General features: G+C 41.1%; 1 protein-coding gene across 1 annotated transcript in view; it reads left to right on the top strand.

Annotated features, from left to right (window-relative positions):
* SLC9A9 (solute carrier family 9 member A9) overlaps positions 1 to 27,861 on the top strand; it is a 1,175,932-nt gene that overhangs the window by 357,921 nt on the left and 790,150 nt on the right. The window contains exon 7 of the mRNA XM_073579113.1: positions 11,944 to 12,082. Within this exon, the coding sequence (XP_073435214.1) occupies positions 11,944 to 12,082 (139 nt within the window). The remainder of the gene's footprint in view (positions 1 to 11,943; positions 12,083 to 27,861) is intronic.

Genomic DNA, 27,861 nt, shown 5'->3' with positions numbered 1-27,861 from the left:
CAGTAAGCTACCTTTGAATTATAAGACACCCCCCCCCATTTTCCTCTTATCTGACAGATACGGTGTGTTAGAAAATAGATTAAATTATGACAATAAATATACAGGCATTTCAAAATTAAGTGAATCTTTTTCGGACCACTCTTTTCCATCTAGAAAGTCCCCCCCGTAGAAAACAGCCAAACATGTGACCAGTGATCCAGTTAGGAACGGCGGAACGCACTAAATAAAAATAATAATAATTAAGTGTGTTCGCCGCTCGGGGTCCACCGTGCAGTAGGTGATATAACCGCTGCTAAGTGGTGGCAGGAGCAATATGGCGGAAATGCACACAAGGTTAAACTTCCCCACAGGTGCGCAGAGCAATCTCAGTTAACTCACAGAGATGCCAAAAAGTACAAACACAAATGATTGAGCCTGTTGTAGTCACAGTACTCAGTAAAAAAACGCACACACGGTATACGGTCACAGGATTAGCCCAAGACGGCGGCACTACATCCGTCGAGACCTACCGTGTGCGCGGCGTTGCAACTGCGAACGCAAAGGAGGCTGATACTGCAGCGCGGCGTGGACAGTGCCGCTAAACGACAATGGCAAGGCACAGACGCTAGCAGCTGTGGATCTTGCAGCAGAAGAGCGCTAGCGCTGATTCTAGCTCAGTCCCTGTCCACATGCGTAATATCAGAGGGAAGGGGTTTCAAATGAGTCAGTCACCAGAGTCATGCATCCGTCCTCATACACACAGCAGCAAGTAAGTTTATACTAGCGCATGGTGGAACAGCCATACGCGCCTTTTAAAGCAGCCGGGACCTTCTGCACGCTTCCAGATCTCTGAGATGGACCAATGAGAACTGGAGCGGGACCTGAGCACATGACTCCCGATCTCCAATGGGAGATCGTCCCATGAGCATGCCCAGTAAGAAGACAGAAGGACTTAGCCTCAGGAGAGATTTGCTGCAAGGCAATCTCCTCTGTAGTGGAAAAATAGGAGGAGAGTGCAGAATGTGAGGATCTAGATCCCTGCTGAGTAAACGCAGAAATCCGACTCCTAAGGCCTCTTTCACACTTCAGTTTTTTAGCATCATTTCAAATCCGCCAAAAAGTCAGAGAAGCGGATCCGTTCTGAACTGATGCGAACGGATGGCACAGGATCCGTTTTGAGACGGATCCTGAAAATGAGGAAATATAAAGGAACTGCTGGTCGGGAAGGAGAGAGAGAGAGAGAGAGAGAGAGAGAGAAAAAAAAAAAAAAAAAAAGAATTGATTTTGTCCGGCACCCAGAAAGAATTTCGGGTTAAATCAGTGTCTGGAGGATCCGCCACAGAAAAAAACGTTGCAAGCTCCGTTTTGAAATCTTTGAGGATGGTGACGGACAGCAACTTTTGGCGGATCCTCACAAAAAACGGATGCAACGGACAGCAATCCGCCATTAATGCAAGTCAATGGGGGAAAAAACGGATCCTCATAAGAAAATTGAGGATCCGTTTTTTTCAAAACCTGGCGGATTGTGACTGATTGTAAAAAACGGAAGTGTGAAAGAGGCCTAACAGATCCCAGCATTGGATTGAGTTACAGGGCTTGGTGCAGAATCGGCACAACACAAGAAGTGCTGAGGACTTTATATAGCAACAAAACTGAGATGTTCGGCTGCAGTAAGTAAATTTGGAATATGTTCTCACTGAAGACTACACTTATTTAGTGATAAAACACCTGGTCACGGAAAACGTCTTTACACCTGATAGCAAGCTGACATTTCCAATGAAGGAGTTACATTGACCTTGCTCGACAAAGCAATTCAGGAAAGAAAATTCACTTTGTGTGTTTCTAAGTAATGTGAAGAATACCTACAATTGAAATTTTTATTTTATCAGTTGTTTGTAGATATTAGAAGACAGTTAGTTATTCATTTACTTCCAAATTGTAATAGGGGTCAGAGCCGCATAAAGCCGATTATCACTGCCTACAATGGTTAATTAAAGGGTTTATCTTCCATATTCTTTTTGTTACCAATTACAATGACCTACTGAAACCAATTTTGTTTCTAGCCTGCTTATTACCTACATTCTATTTTCTGTAACTGTACCATGCTATCTTGCCTGACCTGGTTATCCAGTAAAATAAAATGTTTTAAAATTGAAATGAATTGACGGTTCTAATGTACTTTTATCATAAAAGCTGCATTGTTTGTCAAAGTTCAACTCATGGTCCCAGAAACTTCTATGGTAATCACATTTTATGAATATACAATCTTTTGTTACAGTATATTTGCAATATAGGCATTACCAACTTTTAAAAGAGGTACAACCTTTCAGTGTAAGCCTTCCTGTGATGATATTGGGATGTGTATTAAAAGCTGATCACACTGTTGAGGATAAATGGCCAGAGCTGCTAAATGGCATTATTTTTATTTTATTATAGATAGTGACATGAAAAATTAAAAGACAATCGTAAAAAATTCTTAAATCGTCGGGCCAGATTTATCGATATTGTCTAAATCAAGTGACTTTTTAAAATCCCTTTTCCTTGTGACTGAGTTGCTTTTGTTTCTGCCTCATTTATTAAAGTGTTGCACGTTTGATAAATTTGGCACATCTGAAGATGTTACAGTTCTCTCTATAACTGTTACTCTACTTTTATACCACCCATTAATAAGTTTGATTTTATGTGATTTTTAAGGTCCCAATTTATAAATGTGGCTAATAGCTCATTTGCTTAGCTTGCCATACCCATTTTTTAAAGATGCAAGAACGTTGTAAAACTAGCAAAAGGCATGATTTTTTTTAAACCAAGAAGGTGCTTGCCAAAAACGTACCACTTGTTTACATCTGAAAACATCTACAAAATCCTTGATGTTAATCCTCTTTAGACAATACAAACTTACTAGACAATCATGATGTCTGTCAGATTTATCGTAGTTACTTTTTCTGTTTGTTAAACATGACACATCTATGGACTGACTAGTTTAAGTTTATACCACTTTTGTGCCAGAAATGTGCTCCAACATTTTGGTGGTTTTTTTGGCACAATGTGCTGCACATTTGGTCATGTCCTTTTTCTCTAAGGCTTGCCACCTTGTCAGACAACCATAGGAAGTGTCTATGACACATAATAAATTTGGAGTTTTAAGAGAACTGTGGAAGGCTGGAAAGTTTTAAAAGGACTTCCATGGACAGGTTTTGCTTAATCCACTACATATGGCAAGGGAACCATGGCCCTTAGTGCTTATACAAGGATCTGGGCTTAAGCATGGCCCCTTTGATTGAGTCCATGGAATGGCTGCTGGGTGGTGGAGTGGGCTGATGTCATGGCTCGGTTTTGGGACCCAATTCGGTGACCTTTTGCTGTGTGGTCCATTTATTTCTTTGTTGAGCCACAACAAGATTCATCTAGTAGTGACACGGAGACCGTGAAAAGATGAAATCGGTAAACCAGGGGAAGAGTCCTGAGGGGATAATTTGCATATTCCCAGTGCCTTCTGGGATAAGTGAAGAGTCTCCGCAAGCTCAACGATCACTGGATTTTGGCCGTTGCAGCTGAAAAGAGGAAATCGGTAAATCAGGGGAAGAGTCCTGAGGAGATAATTTGCATATTTCCAGTGCCTTCTGGGATAAGTGAAGAGTCTCCGCGAGCTCAACGATCACTGGATTTTGGCTGTTGCAGCTGAAAAGAGGAAATTGGTCAACCAGGGGAAGAGTCCTGAGGAGATAATTTGCATATTGCCAGTGCCTTCTGGGATAAGTGAAGAGTCTCCGCAAGCTCAACGATCACTGGATTTTGGCCGTTGCAGCTGAAAAGAGGAAATCGGTAAATCAGGGGAAGAGTCCTGAGGAGATAATTTGCATATTTCCAGTGCCTTCTGTGATAAGTGAAGAGTCTCCGTGAGCTCAACGATCACTGGATTTTGGCCGTTGCAGCTGAAAAAAGGAAATCGGTAAACCGCACGCCGAATTTTGGCTCATTTTTCATTGCTTTGGAATCTCTTTAATAATAACAATATGGAAGAGGCCAGGAGCCTTTTGGTGAGCTGCATTTCTTGCTACATTTTCACAGACTTACCAGTGGAAAAGCCAAACTTCACATGCCACAAATGCAAGCTTGTGTTCCTGTTGGAGGAAAAGTTGCAAAATCTCGAAGAGAGGTTAGCTACATTGAAAATCAATAAGGAAGGTGAAGAGTTCTTAGAGCAGAATTATCTCTTCATGTTACAGAAAGAAAAGAAATTTGAAGTGCACCTGAAGAAACAGAGGAATGGAAGCATGTGACCCAGAGAAGCAGGAGCATCGGGAGGCAGTCAGAACCCATACTGCTAAGGAACCAGTACCAGGCTCTTACACAGGAGAATGATGGAGAAATACATCAGGATAAGACTTTGCCCACAAACAGCAACCTTGTACACCCTCAGAGTCATCCTGAATGGAGAAAGAAAAATGTTGTGAAGAAGAAACGGAGAGTGGTGGTCATGGGGATTCCCTGTTGAGAGGAACAGAGGCCGCTATCTGCAGACCGGATATAACCTCAAGAGAAATGTGCTGTCTTCCAGGTGCAGCAATTAAAGATGTGTCTGACAGGATATCAGTGAAAAATGAGGATGAATGAACTCATGGAGATCAACAGCCAACACTGCGGAGACACCATCACATGTTTCTCAACACAGTGATTCTAGAGCAGTGCACCCATCCCTTATGGGAAATATGTAAAAATATGCAAAACACAAGCGACGAAGACACCATCACATGTTTCTCAACGCAAGCAATGACTAGCCAGGTCTTTCCCCAGGAAGGAACAACCACGGGAAGGGCAGTCTCCAATGAAGGAAACCACCTATGCCAAAACATGGTATCCATCCATAGACAGCTGTTTCGGGGTATTGCCCCTCATCAGTGTGGAGTAGGAAACTGGCCAGTAGGCGCAATGCCTAGTAGAAGACTGTGAAAAATGAGGATGAATGAACTCATGGAGATCAACATCCAACACTGCGGAGACACCATCACATGTTTCTCAACGCAGTGATTCTAGAGCAATGCCCCTATCCCTTATGGAAAATATGTAAAAATATGCAAAACACAAGCCGCGGAGACACCATCACATGTTTCTCAACGCCAATGACTAGCCAGGTCTTTCCCCGGGAAGGAACAACCACGGGAAGGGCAGTCTCCAATGAAGGAAACCACCTATGCCAAAACATGGTATCCATCCACAGACAGCTGTTTCAGGGTATTGCCCCTCATCAGTGTGGAGTAGGAAACTGGCCAGTAGGAGCAATGCCTAGTAGAAGACTGTGAAAAATGAGGATGAATGAACTCATGGAGATCAACATCCAACACTGCGGAGACACCATCACATGTTTCTCAACGCAGTGATTCTAGAGCAATGTAAGACAGGGTGTTGAGAAGGCCGAACTTTTAAATTCCTATTTTGCATCTGTTTTCTCTCAGAAAGGAAATGTAACATCAACTATTCTTCACTGTCCTATTAAGGGAATAGAAGAATCCAGGATAACTATAAACAGAAATATGGTGCGGAAACATTTAGCTAACCTAAATGAATTCAAGTCTCCAGGTCCAGATGAATTACACCCCAGAGTATTGAAGGAGATAGCACAAGAAATTTTTGAACGGCTCTCCATAATCTTTGAAAGTTCATGGAGAACAGGAGAAGTCCCAGAAGACTGGAGAAGAGCAAATGTTGTTCCTATCTTCAAAAAGGGGAAAAAGGTGGACCCAGGCAACTATAGGCCGGTGAGTCTGACTTCTATACCAGGAAAGATCTTTGTACAAATTATTAAACAATATGTATGTCAGTACCTGGATAAGAATGAAGTGAATAAACAGTCAGCATGGGTTTGTAACTAATAAGTCATGTCAGACTAACTTAATTTCCTTCTATGACAGAATCACTGATTGGGTGGATCAGGGAAATGCTGTAGATATAGTATATCTTGACTTCAGCATAGCATTTGACAAAGTATCTCACACAATCCTTATTGAAAAAATGACTAGGTATGGAATGGACAAGGCAACTATTAGGTGGATTCATAACTGGCTTAGTGATCGGACCCAAAGAGTGGTCGTAAATGGCTGCACATCCAGTTGGAAGAATGTCTCAAGTGGGGTACCACAGGGCTCTGTCCTGGGCCCTGTATTGTTCAACATCTTTATCAACAATTTAGATGAAGGAATTGAGGGTAAACTGATTAAATTTGCTGATGACACAAAGCTAGGAGGCATAGCTAATACTAGAGAAGAGAGAGAAGATTTGAAAAGATATAAATAAACTGGAGCAGTGGGCAGCAACTAACAGAATGGTTTTTAACAGGGAAAAATGCAAAGTACTACATCTGGGCAATAAAAATGAAAAAAACATATACAGAATGGGAGGAATAGGCCTAAACAACAGCACATGTGAAAAAGACTTGGGTATACTAATAGTTATAGAAGGATAGGGGAAATAAGGGGAGGTCAGCTCACCAGTCTCAGTTGCGATCTATAATCCTCCTGCGCACTGAGTCACCTTGATCAAGGGCGTTGACTGAAGCAAAATAAAGGATGGAATCTCCAGCGCTGGACTTCAGTTAAAAATTCATCATTTATAATAAATTATTAAAATCGGACAGAAAAAAGTATGAATAAGGACTTACAGGCAGATGGGGTCTCTGGTGGTCTCCAACAATAAAAATGAAAAAAGCATATACAGAATGGGAGGAATAGGGCTAAGCAACAGCACATGTGAAAAAGACTTGGGTATACTAATAGATCACAGACTGAATATGAGTCAACAGTGTGATGCAGCAGCAAAAAAGGCAAATGCAATTCTAGGATGTATTAACAGAAGCATACAGTCTAGATCACGTGAAGTCATTATTGCCTTCTACTCCTCTTTGGTCAGACCTCATCTGGAATACTGTGTCCAGTTTTGGGCGCCACATTTTAAAAAAGACATCAACAAACTGGAGCAAGTTCAGAAAAGAGTGGCCAGAATGGTGACCGGTCTGCAAACCCTGTCTTACGAGGAAAGGTTGCAGGATTTGGGAATGTTTAGCCTGCGAAAGAGAAGACTGAGAGGAGACTTAATAACTGTCTACAAATATCTCAAGGGCTGTAACATTGTAGAAGGATCATCTTTATTCTCATTTGCACAAGGAAAGACTAGAAGCAATGGGATGAAACTGAATGGGAGGAGACACAGATTAGATATTAGAAAAAACTTTTTGACAGTTACAGTGATCAATGAGTGGAACAGGCTGCCATGAGAGGTTGTGCGTTCTCCAATAGAAGTCTTCAAACAGAGGCTGGACAGATATCTGTCTGGGATGATTTAGCGAATCCTGCTTTGAGCAGGGGGTTGGACCAGATGGCTCAGGAGGTCCCTTCCAACTCTACGATTCTATGATTCTATGAGTCATGACACGTCTCTGTACAAATGCTGATTTTTTTTGTCCTTTTTTTTCCTTTTCTTGGTTTGCCTCATTTCAGGTTTTTTCCATTTTCTCTTTTGGTTCTGTCCTATCACATTTTGTGAGGGGCTTACTATATCACTTTTCACTGACTTTCTTTGCTGGCTGTACTTCTAAGTGGATTAGTGCTAAGGAGTCTCTAGCTCTACAGTGAAGGGATTTTGCCCTTCTAGGTAAAAACTGTTTGTATATCTGCTGTGTGTTTGTTTTTCTTCCCAGCACCTTTTCTTTCTCTTCAGTTTGGTTGGTGGGAGATTATTCTTATTTAATTTATTATTCTTATTTTTCCCATTGTGGACGTGCTTTAAATTTCTGCACTCTGGGTCCTCATATCCCTCTGCACACTTTTGGTTTCCTGGTTAGCTGTTCGCAGAGGCCTCCCCTCTGGTCCCTCAGTAGGTACGAGAAACCCCTCAACCTCCCTTTAGGGAGCCAGGTCCGAGTTGGTGATGTTAATTGTCTGGCTAGAGATTACAGTCCAGTAGTGTGTGGGTACAGCTTCTTTGTGTTGAAGTCTTTATTATTCCTGTTACCTGGTATAGGATAGTCAGAAATCTGAAACAGTACTAAGAGGTCATGATCAGTAACAAATCCGTAAGGCAATAGGAAAGTTTAAAGACAAAGGTCAAGGAAGGGCATAGTAAACTAAATCAGAGCTATTCAATAAAATTAACCAGAGTCAGTAACACCTATAACTGGCAATTGGAAGCATGGAGCTGTGAGGTTAAATAGAGAATAATGTGGAAGAGTTAACCCTTAAGCTCCCTGTCTGGACGGTACCATAAATCCCAGAATGCTAAACAGAACTGCTCTAGTGTTGCCTCACTTCTCCTGCAGTGAAGATGCTGTGCAATCCAGCAACAGAAGCAGAAATGGAAGGAAAGACTACATATATACAGTGCTGTGCAAATTAATTGGGACAAAGCATTTTAAGTAAAATTGTAAGCTGGTTACCAGTCAGTGATTCAAACCAGTTTTAACTGCTTTAAACAGGTACTCACACCTTTTCAAAGCAGTTAAAACTAGTTTGAATCACTGACTGGTAACCAACTTACGATTTTACTTAAAAAATGCTTTGTCCCAATTAATTTGCACACCACTGTAGATTTTATGGGGGAATGTATTGACGGTCAAGAGTTTGATTTGATAAATCTTCACCATTATGTTTACCATTTGTAGGGTTTTCAGCTCTCTGGTAGCCACTTGGATACGCTCAGGCACAGTATGTTTATATCAAAACAAAATAAACTTTACAGTTCTAAACCGAAACAATCTTTTTTCAGCACAAATGAATCACCAAACCATAATTTATTCAGTGCAAAGAAATAACAAAACGGTTCTCTCTCTGGGTAAGTTAAAGTAAATCACATGGACTCACCAACCTGAAATTACAAGAACCTCTCAGGCTGCAGAACAGACTATCCACCAGATCTTTTTTTCTCCAGCTTCAGTACACTTCTCCTACCTGAGCTACACCAGATGCATTTTATTAGGCCAGTAAGACCCAGACAGGAGTATAGAGGCAATCTTTCCCACCCAAGCTCTTTTGTTCGCTCCTAAATCCCTGACCCAAAATAAAAAGCCTCTTAGTATCACATATCTGTCATCTAGTACCTTGCGACCTTACCGCCTGCCTTTTACACATTCAATAAGCTATTTTTATTCCATTTCCTAGATTTCAGTGGCACACAGCTACCTGCAAAGGGAGAAATTGGAAGAATGAACATAAATTAGATTTGTTCATGCCCTTATACCGTTTTTACATTCTTGTTTCTTTGGCTGTTTGATGACCAGAATACCATAGCATGTGATGCTATGAAAGAAAAATGGAAACTTGACTAACTCATAAATCAGTGTATCTATCAGAATACATCAGATTCTCTTACTAAATAGATAACAAATCTATTGCATCTGACATGGTTCTCCTAAAGCTTGGAGAGCCAGTGTAAAGAAAACCATATTGCTCATTTTTATATCTGTGTTATATGGCTTTAGAGCCAGGGGGTGATTGGATCTTGTCTTGTGGAATCAGGGAAATATCAAAAAAAAAAAAAAGTGTTTTTCTGCAATCCAAAATGTTAAAAGATGATGATAATAGCTACAAAGAGGAGACAGGTTGCATGCTGACTTGTATGTCTTAGGCTACTTTCACATTTGCTTTTTTTTTCAGCGCGTTTTTGCCGCAAAAAAAGCATGGAAAAAACGCATACAAACGCATACAAATGCTGCGTTTTTTTCAAGCATTTTTATGTGCATGCATGAAAAAAACGCAGCGTTTTTATGCGTTTGTATGCGTTTTTACCGCGTTTGCGTTTTTTTCCAACATTTGTTGGCCCCTCACACTAACCCAAACCATGACTTTACTAACCCTAACGCTTAACCCTAACCCTAAACCAAACCATACTAACCCTAACCCTTAACCAAACCCTACTAACCCTAACCCTGACCCTAACCCTTAACCAAACCATACTGACCCTAACCCTTAACCAAACCCTACTAACCCTAACCCCTAACCAACCCTAAACCCTAACCCTTAACCAAACCATTCTAACCCTAACCAAAACCCTAACCCTAACCCCCCTTAACTAACCCTAACTCTAACCCAAACCCCTCATTTCCATTGTCAAACCAATGGTCAACAAAAAAACGCATGCGCAAAAAAACGCATACATGAGCATGCCAATGCGCACATATGCGCACCCATAGACTTATAATGGGTGTCGCTGTAAAACACATTGCGCGCGCATGCGTTTTTTTGAGGCAAGTTGGACGCCCAAAAAATGCAACAGGATGCATTTTGTGCGCCTGAGCGCACACCACAAAAAAACGCATGCTCATAAAACGCATACAAACGCATGTGTATGCGCACATAAGCACATCCCATGCAAAATATAGGGAAAAAAGCGCATCCGTTTTTTAGCGCTAAAATACAGCGTAAAAAAACGTAAGTGTGAAACCAGCCTTACTCGCTGAAATCAATTTGCTGGGCATTGGGTAACCAGTAATGACAATGGCAGCAATGAGATTTGGTAGAATAATTAGGAAATGCCCAAAAGGTAGGGATTTTCCATGACCATGAATACTTACAGTAAGTCTCAGATACTGTATATTTGGCTTTCAGTAACGCTATGTGTACACTTTTCAAAACTGCAGCCGAAAAATCTGCTGCAAATATTGATGTGTTGCCACACTTTTGCATGCATTTTTGATACATTTTTTACGCTTTTTTCCCATAAATTAAAACTGGTGAAAAACGCTGCAAAATGCTGAAAGAACTGACAAGCAGCACAATTGAAACTGTTCCAATTTGCAAGGAAAAAGTAAGCAGCGTGAGACTTCGGAAATCTTATTTATTTTGCAGGGATAGCAAAATGGGGAAAAAAATGCGCCATAGTCTTAGATTTAAAATGAAGTGGAATTTCTGTTTGAGAAAAAAAGTGGAAAATAATCATTGACATAGGCATTTTCTTTATAAGGGTCCTATAATATATTCATAGCCTAGAAAAACATACGGCTGCAATCCGCAAACATTTACAGTAGTGGTCTAAAGATTTTTGCAAGTGATAGATCCATTTGAAGATCGACATTAATGCCTTATTCTGCTTCTATCAATTCCCATGATTTTTATACCAACTGGTTATTCTTGAATTTTTCTCCATGCCGTTTGCCTGACAGCATGTTGTACTCCTATTACCCAATTCTCCATAGTTGCTTGTTCGATTCCTTCATAACTGTCTTCCATTCGTTGCTCATGGGAAATAGCAGCCTGTACAGCACATTACCTACACCGTCAGGTTACAGATTATGCACTTGTATTGATATACATTTCAGCGTCTGTCTACCATAGACATTTGTGATCCCTGTGCCAGTAACTATCGTTTCATTTTCTTGTCAGCTGAGATGGATTTTACATTTTTGAGTGCAAATAGCCTTGTCCCGATGTGTTTTCTTTAAGTAGAATTTCCTAGGATTGAAAAACCTGTTCTCGGTAAAGCCTGTACTGATTGCTTCCGACATGTTCTCTAGACATTGACCCACATTTATCAAAAGTGGCATCATTTTAGCCAATATCTAAGTTACAGCTTGACTATTTTATTGACATGTTATGACAGATTTATGACTTTATATTGCGTTCTTGATAAATCTGTCACTGCCATTAAATTTCACACAGACTTAAATCCTGATACTTTTTCGACACCTTGGCCTATATGGAGTAGAGATGTGATTTTGTTTTTTTCACCATTTGTGACCCTTTTGTATTTTATAGTCGTGATTAAAGCCAGTTCAGCAGTAAACCGATGTTCCTCTCTTAAATTGAATTGGCAAATGGCATGAAAATCTGGTGTAAATGGTTTATATGCCTTTTGTGCCAAATTATACTGACAAGTGTGGGCCATTGTCATTTCAATTGATATTTTATTGCCAGGATGGATCATTACATTGACAATTGTTACATCCTTCCATCTTATTTATTATCTTGCTTTTTTTTCCAGTTCTATATCAATTTACAGCCCAAAGGAGAGCCCAAATACCTTTGATGCAGCTGCCTTTTTCCAATGTGTCGGCAATTTCCTGGGAATATTTGCTGGATCATTTGCCATGGGCTCAGGATATGCTGTCATCACCGCTTTAATATCCTTTGTTAATGGATCAAGGTCCTCAATGTTGGTATGTTTTTGACTTGCATTTTTGATAGTCCTTATGATCGGCAGTTGTAGCCTTATTGAATTGAAGAGTTTATCCAGGTGATCATTTGAAAAAAAGCCCAGCTGCCAAAAATATGAAAACTAAGAGTGATCACCTAGTCTCAAACCCAGCCATCCAGCGCTGACCCTTCAGCTACAAGCTCAGTCCTTGTTTATGTGTAGAAGACACCTGACTGCTCCAGCCAGTAAGTGGCCATGACGGTCACGTGCCACACTGCTGGCATCACTCAGCGATGAGAGCCATGATACTAGGGCTACAGCACGTGACCACTGCACCCACTGACTGGCTGCTAAGGCCACGTGTGTTTAGCATATACAGTATGCAAGGACCGAGCGCTAAATCTCAGCGCTGGATTGTTGGGTGAGATAATAGGGCAGTACTGTCACTGTCAAGTCCTCACTAAATGAACCGGGATTCATGTAGCTTAACAAGCTGTTAAACCGCTATACCGGGGTCCAATAAGGGAGACTGTAGTTGAATCTGTGCTTTATTAAACGTATGGTATATTGATGTGGTGAAACTACAAACAGAAACATATAAATACAATCAGTACTGGGTTCATAGGAATACAAATATACGTAACATACATATCTGCACTACTAGCTGACCAATGGAGCTAACTAAGCTGGCTAATATGAGATAGGGAATATATACAGGGAGCATGTTACATACCAGTGATGCTGACACAAGGGGTGTAGAGGAAATGAGATGTTCCGATGAAGCAAGCTTGATTGAAAACGGAGGACTGGAGAGAAAAATGGGGCTGGACTAGACCATAATCCCTTGCAAACTTCCCAGAATACATTGTGAATTGGAGGGAAAGCAAAACGAAACTAAAATAGAAAACACTGCAGTTATTACTTTGGCCACTAGATGGAGCCAAAAACAATGAACATTAAAATTTATGGAAAACTGAGCATTATCGATATTCTCAGTAAATCACTATATATATTATCAAAATAGACAGTCAAAGGTCATTAATTATGTCGGAGACAGAACAGTCACTTTAATCATTTTACAACAATTGCATCTCTTTATCGGTGCTTTCTTTCTTTCTTTTTCAAACTGGATAATCCCTTTATGTTCATGCTCCTATGCTCAGAAGTCACATCGTAACTTGGTGTCGCTAGAATAAAATATTTATCATTCTGGCATAGTTAGATTGAAAAGATCTAGTTCAACATTTCTGAGATTATCTGCATCCAAAGACAAAGCAAACACTCCCTGGGCAACATCTTTCTTCAAGGAAAAAAAAATACTGGTTGCCAATGGGCAACTGCCGGCAGAGCCCCAATATGTGACGTTGTCACATTTTACCTAATGCGCTTCTGGCAGTCAGACAATCAACATTCTGCATCACAAATGGTAACACTTTTTTATGCCAATCAGCACGTTCAGACTTTCTGAGCAAGTTTTCTTATTAACAGATTTCTGCTTATACGCTGGCAGAGTAAACCTTCTGACAGATTCCCTTTAAGGGGCTTAGGCCAACTGCACTTTAATGCGCACAGAAAATTGTTAATACAATTGATCAGTGCTCATAAAGTATTTTTGTTCTTGATAGCACTTTTTTTTGTTTACACAGGACAATGTGCTGCCGAGAACAATGATTTTTTAAGCATAATTTATGCAACTGTGTCTTGCTGGTTTGTTTAAAAAGAGCGATTAACCCCTTAATGTCCAATGACGGACACAGTCCATCATCAGACATTTCCCCTGCTTTGATGAGGGCTCCGGCGCTGAGCCCGCATCAAAGCCGGGACATGTCAGCTATTATGAACAGCTGACATGTGCCCGCAATAGGCGCGAGCGGAATCGCCGTCCGCCCGCGCCTATTAACTAGTTAAATGCCGCTGTCAAAGCTGACAGCAGGCATTTAAATAGCATTTCCGGCCACCGGGCCGGAAATGACATCATCGCCGACCCCCGTCACGTGATCGGGGGTCGGCGTCACGTTGCCTGGACAACCAGAGGTCTCTATGAGACCTCTATGGTTATTCCAGGCATAAGGCTTTCAGCGCCACCCGGTGGTCGGCGCTGAAAGCACAGCAGTAAATCTGCTACATATGGGCGATCTGCTCATCGCCCATATGTAGCAGAGCCGATCGGGTTGCGCAAGCTTCTAGCCTCCTATGGAGGCTATTGAAGCATGCCAAAAGTAAAAAAAAAAGTTTAAAAATAAAAAAAAAATTAAAAAACCCTAAAAGTTCAAATCACCCCCTTTCGCCCCAATCAAAATAAAACAGTAAAAAAAAAATCCCACATACACATATTAGGTATCGCCGCGTTCAGAATCGCCCGATCTATCAATAAAAAAAAGCATTAACCCGATCGCTAAACGGCGTAGCGAGAAAAAAATTAAAAACGCCAGAATTATGTTTTTTTGGTCACCAAGACATTGCATTAAAATGCAATAACGGGCGATCAAAAGAACGTATCTGCACAAAAGTGGTGTCATTAAAAACGTCAGTCCGGCACGGAAAAAATAAGCCCTCACCCGACCCCAGATCATGAAAAATGGAGACGCTACGGGTCTCGGAAAATTGCGCAAATTTTTTTTTTTTTTTTTTTTAGCAAACTTTGGAATTTTTTTTCACCACTTAGATAAAAGAGGACATAGACATGTTGGGTGTCTATGAACTCGTAATGACCTGGAGAATCATAATGGCAGGTCAGATTTAGCATCTAGTGAACCAAACAAAAAAGCCAAGCAAAAAACAAGTGTGGGATTGCACTTTTTTTGCAATTTCACCGCACTTGGAATTTTTTTCCCGTTTTCGAGTACACGATATGGTAAAACCAATGATGTCATTTAAAAGTACAACTCATCCCGCAAAAAATAAGCCCTCACATGGCCATATAAACGGAAAATTAAAAAAGTTATGGCTCTGGAAAGAAGGGGAGGGAAAAATGAAAATGTAAAACCAAAAATACCCCTGGTCGTTAAGGGGTTAACAAAAACGAGCGTTCTTATTAATGCATGTTCCAGACAACCATTCATGGTAAAAGCTCTATAACAACTCTGGTCCACAGAGATAATATAAGTGGATGATTGCCAAACACAAAACAGCCGCATACTATATATTATTGTGAAAGAAAACCAATGAGGGAAAAGTGCAGAACAAGTAAATGCAAAAAAATAAAAATATCAATCTCATTAAATTACATTAAAAGAATGTATGCACATAAGACACAAAGACAAATTCAATGGCAAACCGACAGAAATACCCCTTCAGTACAGAATACATTGTACAATCAACATGAAATGTAGATCCAAGTACATTATAGAGAGCACCAAAATTACAGAGTATTACAATCACAGTGTGAGATGCTGCTGAGCTGTGATTGGCAGTGTCTGGAAAGGAGGGGTCAAAGTGCACGCCCCAGAGAAGACTTTGAAGAATTGCACAGCTGAACTTACAAGCAGAGATTTCACATACTGCGCTCCAAAACCAGCTATTGTGAATATCTCTGTAATAGAATGACAAAACATAAAAAAAGCTGTAAGGTATATAGTATTTAACTCAATTTTTTTAACCAGTGACAGGTCTACTTTAATCATGTGTTTGGTATGATTTGCCCTTCGTATTATAAATGGAGCTGTAACACTGTATTTTTGGCCCATTCTTAAGTTTTAGGGCTGGTTAATGATGTTTTTTTTGGGGGGGTTTCTCCAATTGGTCTGATTTTACATACCGTACATATATATATCCCTCCCAAGCCTTCAATGTGTCCCTTTAATTTGCATTTCTAATATTTACCAGTGATGCTTTTCATTTATTTATTTATTTCTTAATTTACATTTCATGTTTATTATACCATGTATTCTGTTCTATGGGATGTTTCTGTTGGCTCACACATCAACTTGACTTTGTGTCATAAGTGCATACATCCTTTTAATCCATTCACGACCTATGAATATACGTACGTCATAGGTTTTGTCTCTACTTTTGTTGCCGGCTCTGGCGCTGAATCTGCATCTTTTCCGGCACCTGACAGCTGATTTAATAAGCTTTCATGTGCCCCTAACAGCCACGGGTGGAATCGCAATCCTCCCGTGGCTGTTAAAATGTTAAATGCTGCTGTCAATTACTGACAGCGGCATATAAATCGAACAAGCCTGAAGCGCATCATAAGACCTGCCCATTGGCGCCCTGGTCATGTGTTCACGGGCTGATGAGTTGGCATGACAGCAGGGGGTCTTGCAGGAGACCCCCATGCTTTTCATTGCAGATTTCCTATGAAGATCGGCCTGATGATGATTTCTGTTGAAGTCCCTCTATGTTTAGCACATGCAATCAAATGATCGCAGCTTCAAATCTGCTAAGGAGTCTATTGAAGCAAGTAAAAAAAATGTTTAAAAAATGTATAAAAGTTCATATCACCCCCCCCCCTTTTTCCCCATTCAAATCAAAACAATAAAAAACTCCAGAATTACTTTTTTTAGTCACAGCAACATTGCAATAGCATGCGATCGAAACATCATATCTATCCTAGGATGGTATAAAAAAAAGGTCAGCTCGGCGCACAAAAAGATAATCCCTCACCCAGCCAAAGATCATGAAAAATGGCGCCTTTTTTATTTTACAAAATTTGGATTTTTTTTCACCACTTAAATAAGAAAGAACTGATACATGTTTGGTGAACATGGTAAATAAATTTAAAAAAAAAAAAGTGGAATTGCACTTACTTGTAATTTTGTTCCCATTTTCTAATACACTATTTAGTAAAATTAATGGTGTCATTCAAAAGTACATCTCCTGCAAAAAGCAAGCTTTCATAAAAATAAAAACGTTATTGCTCTGGAAATATGGTGAGCAAAAAACAAAACTGGAAAAGCGCAAGTTCATGATGGGGTTAATGTTATATAATTAGATGGAGTTTTCATTCTTTGCATCTAATCTTGCTTTTTTCCGTCATTGGTTTTCTTTTGTACTTGTTCTTAGGGACACCTTACTTAGCAAAGTGTCACTTCCGTAAGTTTAATATACGGTATTCTCATAGTTAATGGGAGGTATGATCTCAAATTGTATGAACCCAAATGGGATGTTTGTAGTACAGATAGTATGACAGAGCCATCAGTATGAAATGTAGCTGCAGGTCGATACTTCATAATAAGCTTTGGACGGAAATATATAAGGTTAAAAGCACTTATGTGTTCACGATCTGCCTCAAGATCTTTTACAGGAAAAAAATGGCTTGAGTTCAAAGAGGAAAAACAAGGCATTGAGAGAACAGTTTAACTATTTCAGCAAAAAACATAGACCCCGATTCATCATTTGCATTTTTGTAATAATTTTTGTAATCATTTTTCTGACTTTTCTTTCTATTTTCACTGTTGGCAAACTCTTCAAAATGGAATATACTGTTTGATGAAAATTAAACCTGTCAGCAGCTTTTTCTATCCCAAACTAATGGCGTATAAGCCAAGTCGTCATTAAAGGTGTTGTCCATTACTAGGACAACCCCTTCTCATTTTTCATGTTTGGTCCCATTAAAATCAAAACAGTTACACTGCCCCCGATGCCGGCGCCGTTCCAGTGGTGTTGACACTCACATGCCAGGAGCTCACAGGTTGTTATATCACATGAGCCCTAAGCCCAGTCAGCGCTGGCATCACTGTCCCCGCTTTCAGACGTATTGAACATCAAGAGGAAGTCAGGGCTGTAGCACCTTGTTTGATGTCCAAAGGTGAAGACAGTGATGCCAGCACCGATTGGACATATGGCTCACGTGAGGTTAACTCACCCTGGGAATGCAAATGAGACACCGCTGGAATGGTGCCGACACCAGGAGTGAGTATAAGTGTTCTTAATTTAACTATGCCAAACATCAGAAATGAGAAGAGGTTGTCCAAGTAGTGGACAACCACTTTTAGAAGATAAATTCTTACATTTGTTCTAGGAAAGCGTTTTCATGCCTTGCATAATTTTATGACCAATTGTAGCAGGGCTGACACTGTAGTTACTGCTTTCCTGACTCTCTTCATCTCTCTCCGTCTGCGGCAAACATCCAATTATTGATTGACAGGTCACTTTTGACTGAGTAACCTGCATCAACTGCCTGAGATCTCATGCCTGAGATCTCATGTTCTTCTAAACCTACCCTTAGGCTGTGTGCCCACGTAAGCGTTTTTGAAGCGTTTGTCCTGGTCAAAATGCTTCAAAACACATAGAAGCATCCCATTCGTTTTAAATGAATTCCACACTTTTTGTACACATTGATGCGTTTTTTTCCTCACAAAAAATGCTTAGCGGTAAAAAAAACTCAGCATGCTCATAAATTTTGAGGAAAAGTCAGCGTTTTTGCTGTTTTCTATGAGTCAGAAAATGCGCGGAAAAAAACGCATCAAAAACGTTTAAGCAAAAACGCGCGAAAAACGCGCGGAAATAAAACGCGCGTTTTCTGGGAAGGAGTCCGGTTTTGAAGCAGAAATTTTCTGCATACGTGGGCACATAGCCTTACAGCAATTTTGCTTCAATGTCGTTCATTTGGGTTGAAAATAATGCTGACAAGTTATCTTTAGCAGTTGCTTTTTTTCTTATTCCATTTCTTTTTTTTTTGCTCCCTTTTAGAGTAAAATGTTGTACGATCTTAAAACCTTTCAAATATTACATGTTAAGCTGGAATCACACTACCGTAGAATACGGCCAAGTGCTATGCGAGAAAACATCGCATAACACTTGGCCCAGTGTTAATCTATGGGGCAGCTCACATCAGCATCTATTTTCTCAGCCGTATTCAGCGTGCATATAAAATTGCAGCATGCAACTTAGAGATGCGCCTTTTCTTGGGCGTCAGAAAGCTGATTTTTTTTTAGCCTGGGGGGCAGAATCCATGTCCCCTTCCTAGGCTATTGATATCAACCTGCAGCTGTCTGCATAGCCTTTGCTGGTTATCAATTATAGGAGGACCCTAAAAAAATGCCGAAGGGTCTGCCTATAATTTTAATAGCCAGTGAAGGCTAACTATACAGTTGTGAGCTCATATTAATAGCGTGGGAAGCTCCATGGGTATTACCCCCTTCCCAGGCTATAAACATCGGCCCGCAGCCATTAACTTTCCCTCTGCTAATTAAGAAAAGTATACTGGAGCCCACGCCTTTTTTTCAGAAAATATAACTTTTATTAATTAAATACATGTACAGTAAGCTGCACGCACACACTATACTAATTGTATTCATCACATACATTTATATAGCTACCTATTCTATTTGCATTTACTGTATGTAATCCATCTCTTCTATCCTGTCAGCTCCTGTTGTGATTTTACACTACACGGCTGCTGAATTGCTGGCTTTTCTTCTGTTTATCTATCTATGTAATATACAGTGCCTTGCAAAAGTATTCGGCCCTTTGGAACTTTTCAACCTTTTCCCATATATCATGCTTCAAACATAAAGATACCAAATTTAAATTTTTGGTGAAGAATCAACAACAAGTGGGACACAGTTGTGAAGTTGAATGAAATTTATTGGTTATTTTAAATTTTTGTGGAAGTTCAAAAACTGAAAAGTGGGGCGTGCAATATTATTCGGACCCTTTAACTTAATACTTTGTTGCGCCACCTTGTGCTGCGATTACAGCTGCAAGTCGCTTGGGGTATGTCTCTATCAGTTTTGTACATCGAGAGACTGAAATTCTTGCCCATTCTTCCTTGGCAAACAGCTCGAGCTCAGTGAGATTTGATGGAGATCGTTTGTGAACAACAGTTTTCAGCTCTTTCCACAGATTCTCGATTGGATACAGGTCTGGACTTTGACTTGGTCATTCTAACACCTGGATACGTTTATTTGTGAACCATTCCATTGTAGATTTAGCTTTATGTTTGGGATCATTGTCTTGTTGGAAGACAAATCTCCTTCCCAGTCTCAGGTCTTTTGCAGACTCCAACAGGTTTTCTTCAAGAATTATCCTGTATTTGGCTCCATCCATCTTCCCATCAATTTTAACCATCTTCCCTGTCCCTGCTGAAGAAAAATAGGCCCAAACCATGATGCTGCCACCACCATGTTTGACAGAGTGGATGGTGTGTTCAGGGTGATGAGCTGTGTTGCCTTTACGCCAAACATCATTTGGCATTGTTGCCAAAAAGTTTGATTTTGGTTTCATCTTACCAGAGCACCTTCTTCCACATGTTTGGTGCGTCTCCCAGGTGGCTTGTTGCAAACTTTAAATTAAACTTTTTATGGGTATCTTTGAGAAACGGCTTTCTTCTTGCCACTCTTCCATAAAGGCCAGATTTGTGCAGTGTACGAATGATTGTTGTCCTATGGACAGACTGTCCCACCTCAGCTATAGATCTCTGCAGTTCATCCAGAGTGATCATGGGCCTCTTGGCTGCATCTCTGATCAGTCTTCTCCTTGTTTGAGATGAAAGTTTAGAGGGACGGACAGTTCTTGGTAGATTTGCACTGGCATGATACTCCTTCCATTTCAATATGATAGCTTGCACAGCACTCCTTGGAATGTTTAAAGTTTTGGAAATCATTTTGTATCCAAATCCGGCTTTAAACTTCTCCACAACAGTATCACGGACCTGCCTGTTGTGTTCCTTGGTCTTCATGATGCTCTCTGTGCTTCAAACAGAACCCTGAAACTATGACAGATCAGGTGCATTTATACGGAGGCTTGATTACACACAGGTGGATTATATTTATCATCATTAGTCATTTAGGACAACATTGGATCACTCAGAGATCCACAATGAACTTCTGGAGTGAGTTCGCTGCACTGAAAGTAAAGGGGCCGAATAATATTGCACTCCCCACTTTTCAGTTTTTGAATTTCCACAAAAATGTATAATAACCAATACATTTCGTTCAACTTCACAATTGTGTTCCACTTGTTGATTCTTCACCAAAAATTTACATTTGGTATCTTTACGTTTGAAGCATGATATGTGGGAAAAGGTTGAAAAGTTCCAGGGGGCTGAATACTTTTGCAAGACACTGTATATACATATACTGTATATGTGTGTGTCTGTGTGTCACCGACATCTATATATCTGTGTATTCTATTATTCTACAGTATGTGTATTATCTATTCTATTGTAACCTGTCAGTGTGATTTTATGATTTTACTGTATGCTCCACATGAATTGCTGGCTTTTCTTCTATCTATCTATCTATCTATCTATTTATTATATATAATGTGTGTTTTGACGAATATTTCCTTTGAAAATGATGTGTAAATGACAGAGAATTGCTCTATGTGAAATCTCATGTTAAATTCAAATTGCAATCGCATTGCATTCGGATGTAAATCGGATGCTAGGTGTGAGAAATCGGATTGTACTCGGATGACACTCACATTGCACTCGTGCGACTCTCAGCAGGGAGACTCGGACCGATTTTTCATACGTTTAGTGTGACTCCGGCCTTAGGCTGTGTGCACACGTTGCGGATTGTCCTGCGGATTTTTGCACGCGGATTTGTCAAAAACCGCAGGTTTATCTGCAGTTTTTCTGCTGTTTAGCCTGCGGTTTGACACCTGACATGGAGCAGGTGCCAAACCGCAGCGGAATCCGCACAAAGAATTGACATGCTGCGGTTTTGAAACCGCAGCAAATCTGCGCAGAAAAATCCGCACAGTCTGCACAGCAGTTTTCGTTTTTAATTTATTTTAATGGTACTGTACACTGCAGCAAAAACTGCTGCGGATCCGCAGGACCAAAACCTCTGCGGATCCGCAGCAGATTCTGCAGCGTGTGCATATACCCTTAGACTTCAACAGCGCCCAAAAATTAGACTTTGACCTCGGCACAAATATGTTGTGACATTTCAAAAAATAAAAAAAATAATAAATTAACCCAAAACCATCTGGATATGGAAATCCACGTTGTCATTTCTAACAAATCTAAAAAATGATGAGGACTGGAAAACACTAGCTAATAAATGCCTAAAATCCAAATTTTTACTCCAGAAAGTTGGTACAAAAAGCATAATGAATTGGGGACATCGTCATTTTTTGTGCTACAGATGATCTCGCTCCACTGTGTGAATTTTCTTGGTATCATTTATAACTTCCATATTCAAGGCTGAGGGAATAAGGTCACCATCATTACAAACTGCATTGTCAGCAGAATTAGAAGGTCATTTATAAAGTAATGTTAAACGTGATGTTAATTAATTTTATATGTACTGTTATAATCTTATTGGGTGTGTATATTTTATAGCAAGGAATATCGTGTCTCACAGCAGTGCTAAAATTTTAGCTGATATTAAGCTCCACTTCAGTATCAAACTCTCCATTTATCAGTTTTTAACTACATTTTTATATGTTGCTTACATGAAGCGTATATAGTGATTTTCTTTATAGGATATAAACACCCTAACAACCATTAGTTTTTTTTATTGTTTTGTGTTTACAGATTCTATTAAAGTCGATGTCTCTTCAGTTATTGGGTTTTCCTCTTTAAGAAATGTCGACCCCAAATATTTTTAAATGCATAACTCTTCCCCTCTGCTCCAATTTCAGTATTTTAAGTGCAGCAGTGACGTCATGTCCACAGCTCTCCTAACAGCTGCAGCTAGTCACTGAGCTCAGCGGGTTGGCTGAGATAGACAGCGATTGGTTGCAGCGGTTATGCCAGCTGGTGACATGGAATCACCCATGCACCCAAAATTCTGAGACCCAGAACAAGTGCAGAGGAGGTTCCTGCTCTATTTGTGTAAAAGCTTTTGGGTTCACTTTTTTTTCTTAAAATAGAAAATCCCCTTTAGTATACTGTAGATATAGTAAAGTCACAAGTGATCTGTTGCCTCTTCCATAGATTTTTCAGCTAAAGCTGCTAGACTCAAATTGCTTGCAAATTATTTTCAGTTAATGCGTCAAGGCATTCATCAGCTAACATGGCAAAATTGTGCTCAAAAATTGCTATTAGGGGATGCTATTAGTGATGAGCGAGTATACTCGTTACTCGGGTTTCCTCGAGCATGCTCGGGTGTTCTCCGAGTATTTTGGCGTGCTCGGAGATTTAGTTTTTGTCATTGCGGCTGCTAGACAGCCTGAATACATGTGGGGATTCCCTAATAATCAGGCAACCCCGACATGTATTCAGGCTGTCTAGGAGCTGCAAATCATGCAGCTGCGGTGACACAAACTACCGTATATACTCGAGTATAACCCGAGGCACCAGTTTTGCCACGTAAAATGGGTAAGCTTATTGGCCGGGTATGCATTGTCCCCACATCCCTGTCCTGGTATGTGTGGCTCCCCCTGTTGTATGCATGGCTTCTCAGCCCTCCCCCTCCTGTATGCATGGCTCCTTCGTCCTCCACCTGCTGTATGCATAGCTCCTCTGTCCTCCCCCCCGCTGTATGCATGGCTCCTCCGTCCTCCCCCTGCTGTATGAATGGCTCCTCCGTCCTCCCCCTGCTTTATGCATGGCTCCTCCGTCCTCTCCCTGCTGTATGTATGGCTCCCCCGTCCTCCCCCTGCTGTATGCATGGCTCCTCCATTCTCCCCCTGCTGTATGCATGGCTCCCCCGTCCTCCCCCTGCTGTATGCATGGCTCCCCCATCCTCCCCCTGCTGTATGCATGGCTCCCAGTCCTCCCCTGCTGTATGCATGGTTCTTCCATCCTCCCCCCTGTTGTATGCATGGCTCACCACGGCTCCCCCCGCCCTCCCCGTCATACTCACCCCCTCCTGGCACGGTCTCTGCACTTCCCTGCTTCTCCAATGCTCTCCGGCACCGGCAGCTTCTGCCTGTGTTCAGCGGTCACGTGGTACCTCTCATTAACCCCTTTACTCCCAAGGGTGGTTTGCATGTTAGTGCCTGGGCCATTTTTACAATTCTGACCACTGTCCCTTTATGAGGTAATAACTCAGGAACGCTTCCATGGATCTTGGTGATTCTGACATTGTTTTCTTGTGCATATTGCACTTCATGATAGTGGTAAAATTTCATTCATATAACTTGCGTTTATTTGTGAAAAAAAACGGAAATTTGGCAAAAACTTTGAACATTTTGCAATTTTCCAACTTTGAATTTTTATGCCCTTAAATCACAAAGATATGGCACACAAAAAACTTAATAGGTAACATTTCCCACATGTTTACTTTACATCAGCACAATTTTGGAACCAAAATTTTTTTTTTGTTAGGAAGTTATAAGGGTTAAAAGTTGACCAGCGATTTCTCATTTTTGCAACACCATTTTATTGGAAACTCCCCGCAAGTGACCCCATTTTAGAAACTTGACCCCCTAAGGAACTTATCTAAATGTGTGGTGAGAACTTTGAACCCCCATGGGCTTCACAGAAGTTTATAACATAGAGCTGTAAAATTAAAAAAATCATTTTTTCCACAAAAATTATCTTTTCATCCCCAATTTGTATTTTCCCAAGGGAAACAGGATGCCAAAAGTTATTGTGCAATTTTCCCTGAGTATGCTGATACCCCATATGTGGGGGTAAACCACTCTTTGGGCACATGGCAGAGCTCGGAAGGGAAGCAGCGCCATTTGACTTTTTTGGCTGGAATTGATATTGGGCGCCATGTTGCATTTGGAGAGCCCCTGATGTGCCTAAACAGGGGAAACCCCCCACAAATGTTTTGGAAACTAGACCCTCCAAGGAACTTATCTAGATGTGTGGTGAGCACTTTGAACCCTCAAGTGCTTCACAGAACTTTATAACGCCCCGGTGTGAAAATTATAGAAAATCATATTTTTTCCATGAACATGATCTTTTAGTCCCCAATTTTTTATTTACTTAAGGGTAACAGGAGAAATTGGACCCCAAAAGTTATGCAATTTGCGATGATGTCAGGATCACGTGATCAGCCCATGTGTTGTCTACCTCACTGGTGGGAGGGGTTAGGCCCTGTGTAATGGAGGTTGGTAATTACCACAGTGTGAGTGTGTTTCTGGAAGCTACAGGAACTTGTGTGGACTCAGCCTGAAACTTGTATACTGGATTCCCGTACTGCAGGACTATCGCAGCAAGACTTGGAAGAACCCCGGGAATGGCACCTGGCGGATGCTGCAGGACCTGGCAGCCGCTTAGTTACGCCCGTCCCGTGCAAGGGGTGAGTCTGGGACCAGTGGTTCTCCAAGCTGGAGTCTGTTTTTGGTTTTCCCTATGTTTTGTTAAGCTGCTGGTTACTGAGTGACATTAAAACCACTGGAATTGGACTTTATGCCTTTGTGTTGCCTCGTTACTGCCGCCATTCTATTGCCTACCAGAGCGAATCCCTACAGATGATAAAGCATTGTTTTTGCTTTGTTTTTTTTTTTTAAGGCATTCACTAAACGGGTTAACTAGTGGGACAGTTTTATAGGGTGGGTCGTTACGGACGCGGTGATACTAAATATGTGTACTTTTATTGTTTTGTTTTCTTTATTTAGAAGAAAAAGTATTTATTAGGGAATTTTTTTTTATCTATTTAGGATTTTTACAAGTGTTTTTTTTTTTTACTTTATTACATTGTCCCGGGGGGGACATCCCTATCTAGTGTCAGATCGCTGATCTGATAGTTTGCACAGCACTCTGTTGGTTCAGTGATCTGACAGGCGCTGCACAGGCTTCCTCCGTGCCTGCTCTCAGCAGGCACTGAGAAAGCCGCCTCCTTGCAGGACCCCAAAGGCCCCTGCGGCCATATTGGTTCCGGGGGCCTGCAGGGAGGAGTCCCTCGGAGCAGCACATTGCGTCACTCCGGGGGTCTTAGGGAAGCATGCAGGGAGCCCCCCTGCGATTCTTCCCTGTGCCCCCGTTACACTGCGATCATGCTTGATCGCAGTGTGCCAGGGGTTAATGTGCTGGGGGCGGTCCGTGACCGCCATTGACACATAGTGTTGGGTGTCAGCTGTGATAATCAGCTGACACCCAGCCGCGATCAGCTCCCCGGGTCCCAGGTCACATGGATGGAATAGTACGTCCAATGTAGGTAAGGGGTTAAAATAATGAATATGTGCTCCACTCCTATGGGAGTGGAGACGCGTGCATATTCATTTCTTTAATGAGCAGTGCCACGTGACTGCTGAACACAGGAAGAAGTTGCCTCACCGGACAACAGAGAGATGCAGGGAGGAATTGCAGCAATTGCATGAGGAGGGGGTGAGTATGATGTGACAGCCGCCGGCTCCTGCCTCTCCACCTTCCCCGCCGACCCCCTGGGACAATGACTCGTTTATAAGCCAAGAGAGGCACTTTGAGCCTAAAAAAATGGGCTGAAAATCTCAGCTTATACTCAAGTATATACAGTAAATCTCCGAGCACATCCAAATACTCAGGGACCACCCGGGCATGCTCGGGGAAAACCGAGTAACAAGTATACTCGCTCATCACTAGATGTCATAAAAACTCATGGAAAAAAAACTATGATTTTTCCATGTCCTTACTGATGTTGTCATTTCACTGTTTTCATTTTTTTTATTCCAAAACTGCATCTATATGTTGCAGTACGTAGTAAAATGAAAAGGCATTTCAAGCAATATATCTTCTGTGCTGCTGTCCTTTCTTTAAATTTTTTTTATTAAAGGGAAGTTTTTTAGTTTTCAAAGTGCTTTATGAAGACTTGTTTGGGGATATCTACAGTGGAGAAAATAAGTATTTGATACACTTCTAATTTTCAAAGTTTTCCCCCCTACTAAGAATAGAGAGATCTGTAATTTTTATCGTAGTTACACTTCAACTGTGAGCAATGGAATCTGAAAATAAAAACCAGAAAATCACATTGTATGATTTTTACATAATCATTTTTCATTTTATTGCATGATATAAGGATTTGATCACATACCAACACAGACCAGTTACTTTTTCTTTAAGAAGCCCTCCTACTCTGCACTAATTACCTGTATTAATTGCCTCTGTTTGAACTTGTTACTTGTATAAAAGACCCCTGTCCACACACTCAATCAATCACACTCCATCCTCTCCACCTTGGCCAAGACCAAAGAGGTATCCAAGGACACCAGGGAGAAAGTTGTAGACCTGCACAAGGCTGGGATGGGGTACAGGACAATGGGCAAGCAGCTTGGTGAGGAGACAACAACTGTTGGCACAATTATTAGAAAATGGAAGAAACACAAGATGACTCAATCTTTCTCGGTCTGGGGTTCCATGCAAGATCTTGCCTCATGGGGCAAAGATGATTCTGAGAATCGATCAGCCCAGAACGTCATGGGAGGCCCTGGTCAATGACCTGAAGAGAGCTGGGACCAAAGTCTCAAACATTACCGTTAGTAACACACTATGCCGTCGTGGATTAAAATCCTGCAGGGGACGCAAGGTTATGTCCAGGCCTATTTGAAGCTCCCCAATGACCATCTGGATGAGCTAGAGGAGGCATGGGAGAAGGTCATGTGGTCAGATGAGACCAAAATATAACTTTTTGTTATCAACTCCATTTGCTGTGTTTGGAGGAACAAGAATGATGAGCACAACCCCAAGAACACCATCCCAACCATGAGTCATGGTGGAGGAAACATCATAATTTGGAGTTGCTTTTCTATAAAAGGGATAGGACGACTACACTGTATTGAAGGGAGGATGGATGGGGTTATATATCATCAGATTTTTGCCAATAGCCTCCTTTCCTCAGTAAGAGCATGGTCGAGGCTGGGTCTTCCAACATGACAATGACCCAAAGCACACAGCCACGGCAACTAAGGAGTGGCACCATAAGAAGGATTTCAAGGTCCTGGAGTGGACTAGCCAGTCTCTAGATCTGAACGCAATAGAAAATCTTTGGAGGGAGC

Source organism: Dendrobates tinctorius, unplaced genomic scaffold, assembly GCF_039654945.1.
Source record: "Dendrobates tinctorius isolate UK_male_01 unplaced genomic scaffold, ASM3965494v1 ptg000060l, whole genome shotgun sequence".
NCBI lineage: Eukaryota > Metazoa > Chordata > Amphibia > Anura > Dendrobatidae > Dendrobates > Dendrobates tinctorius.
This window is presented reverse-complemented; position numbering and strand designations above follow the sequence as displayed.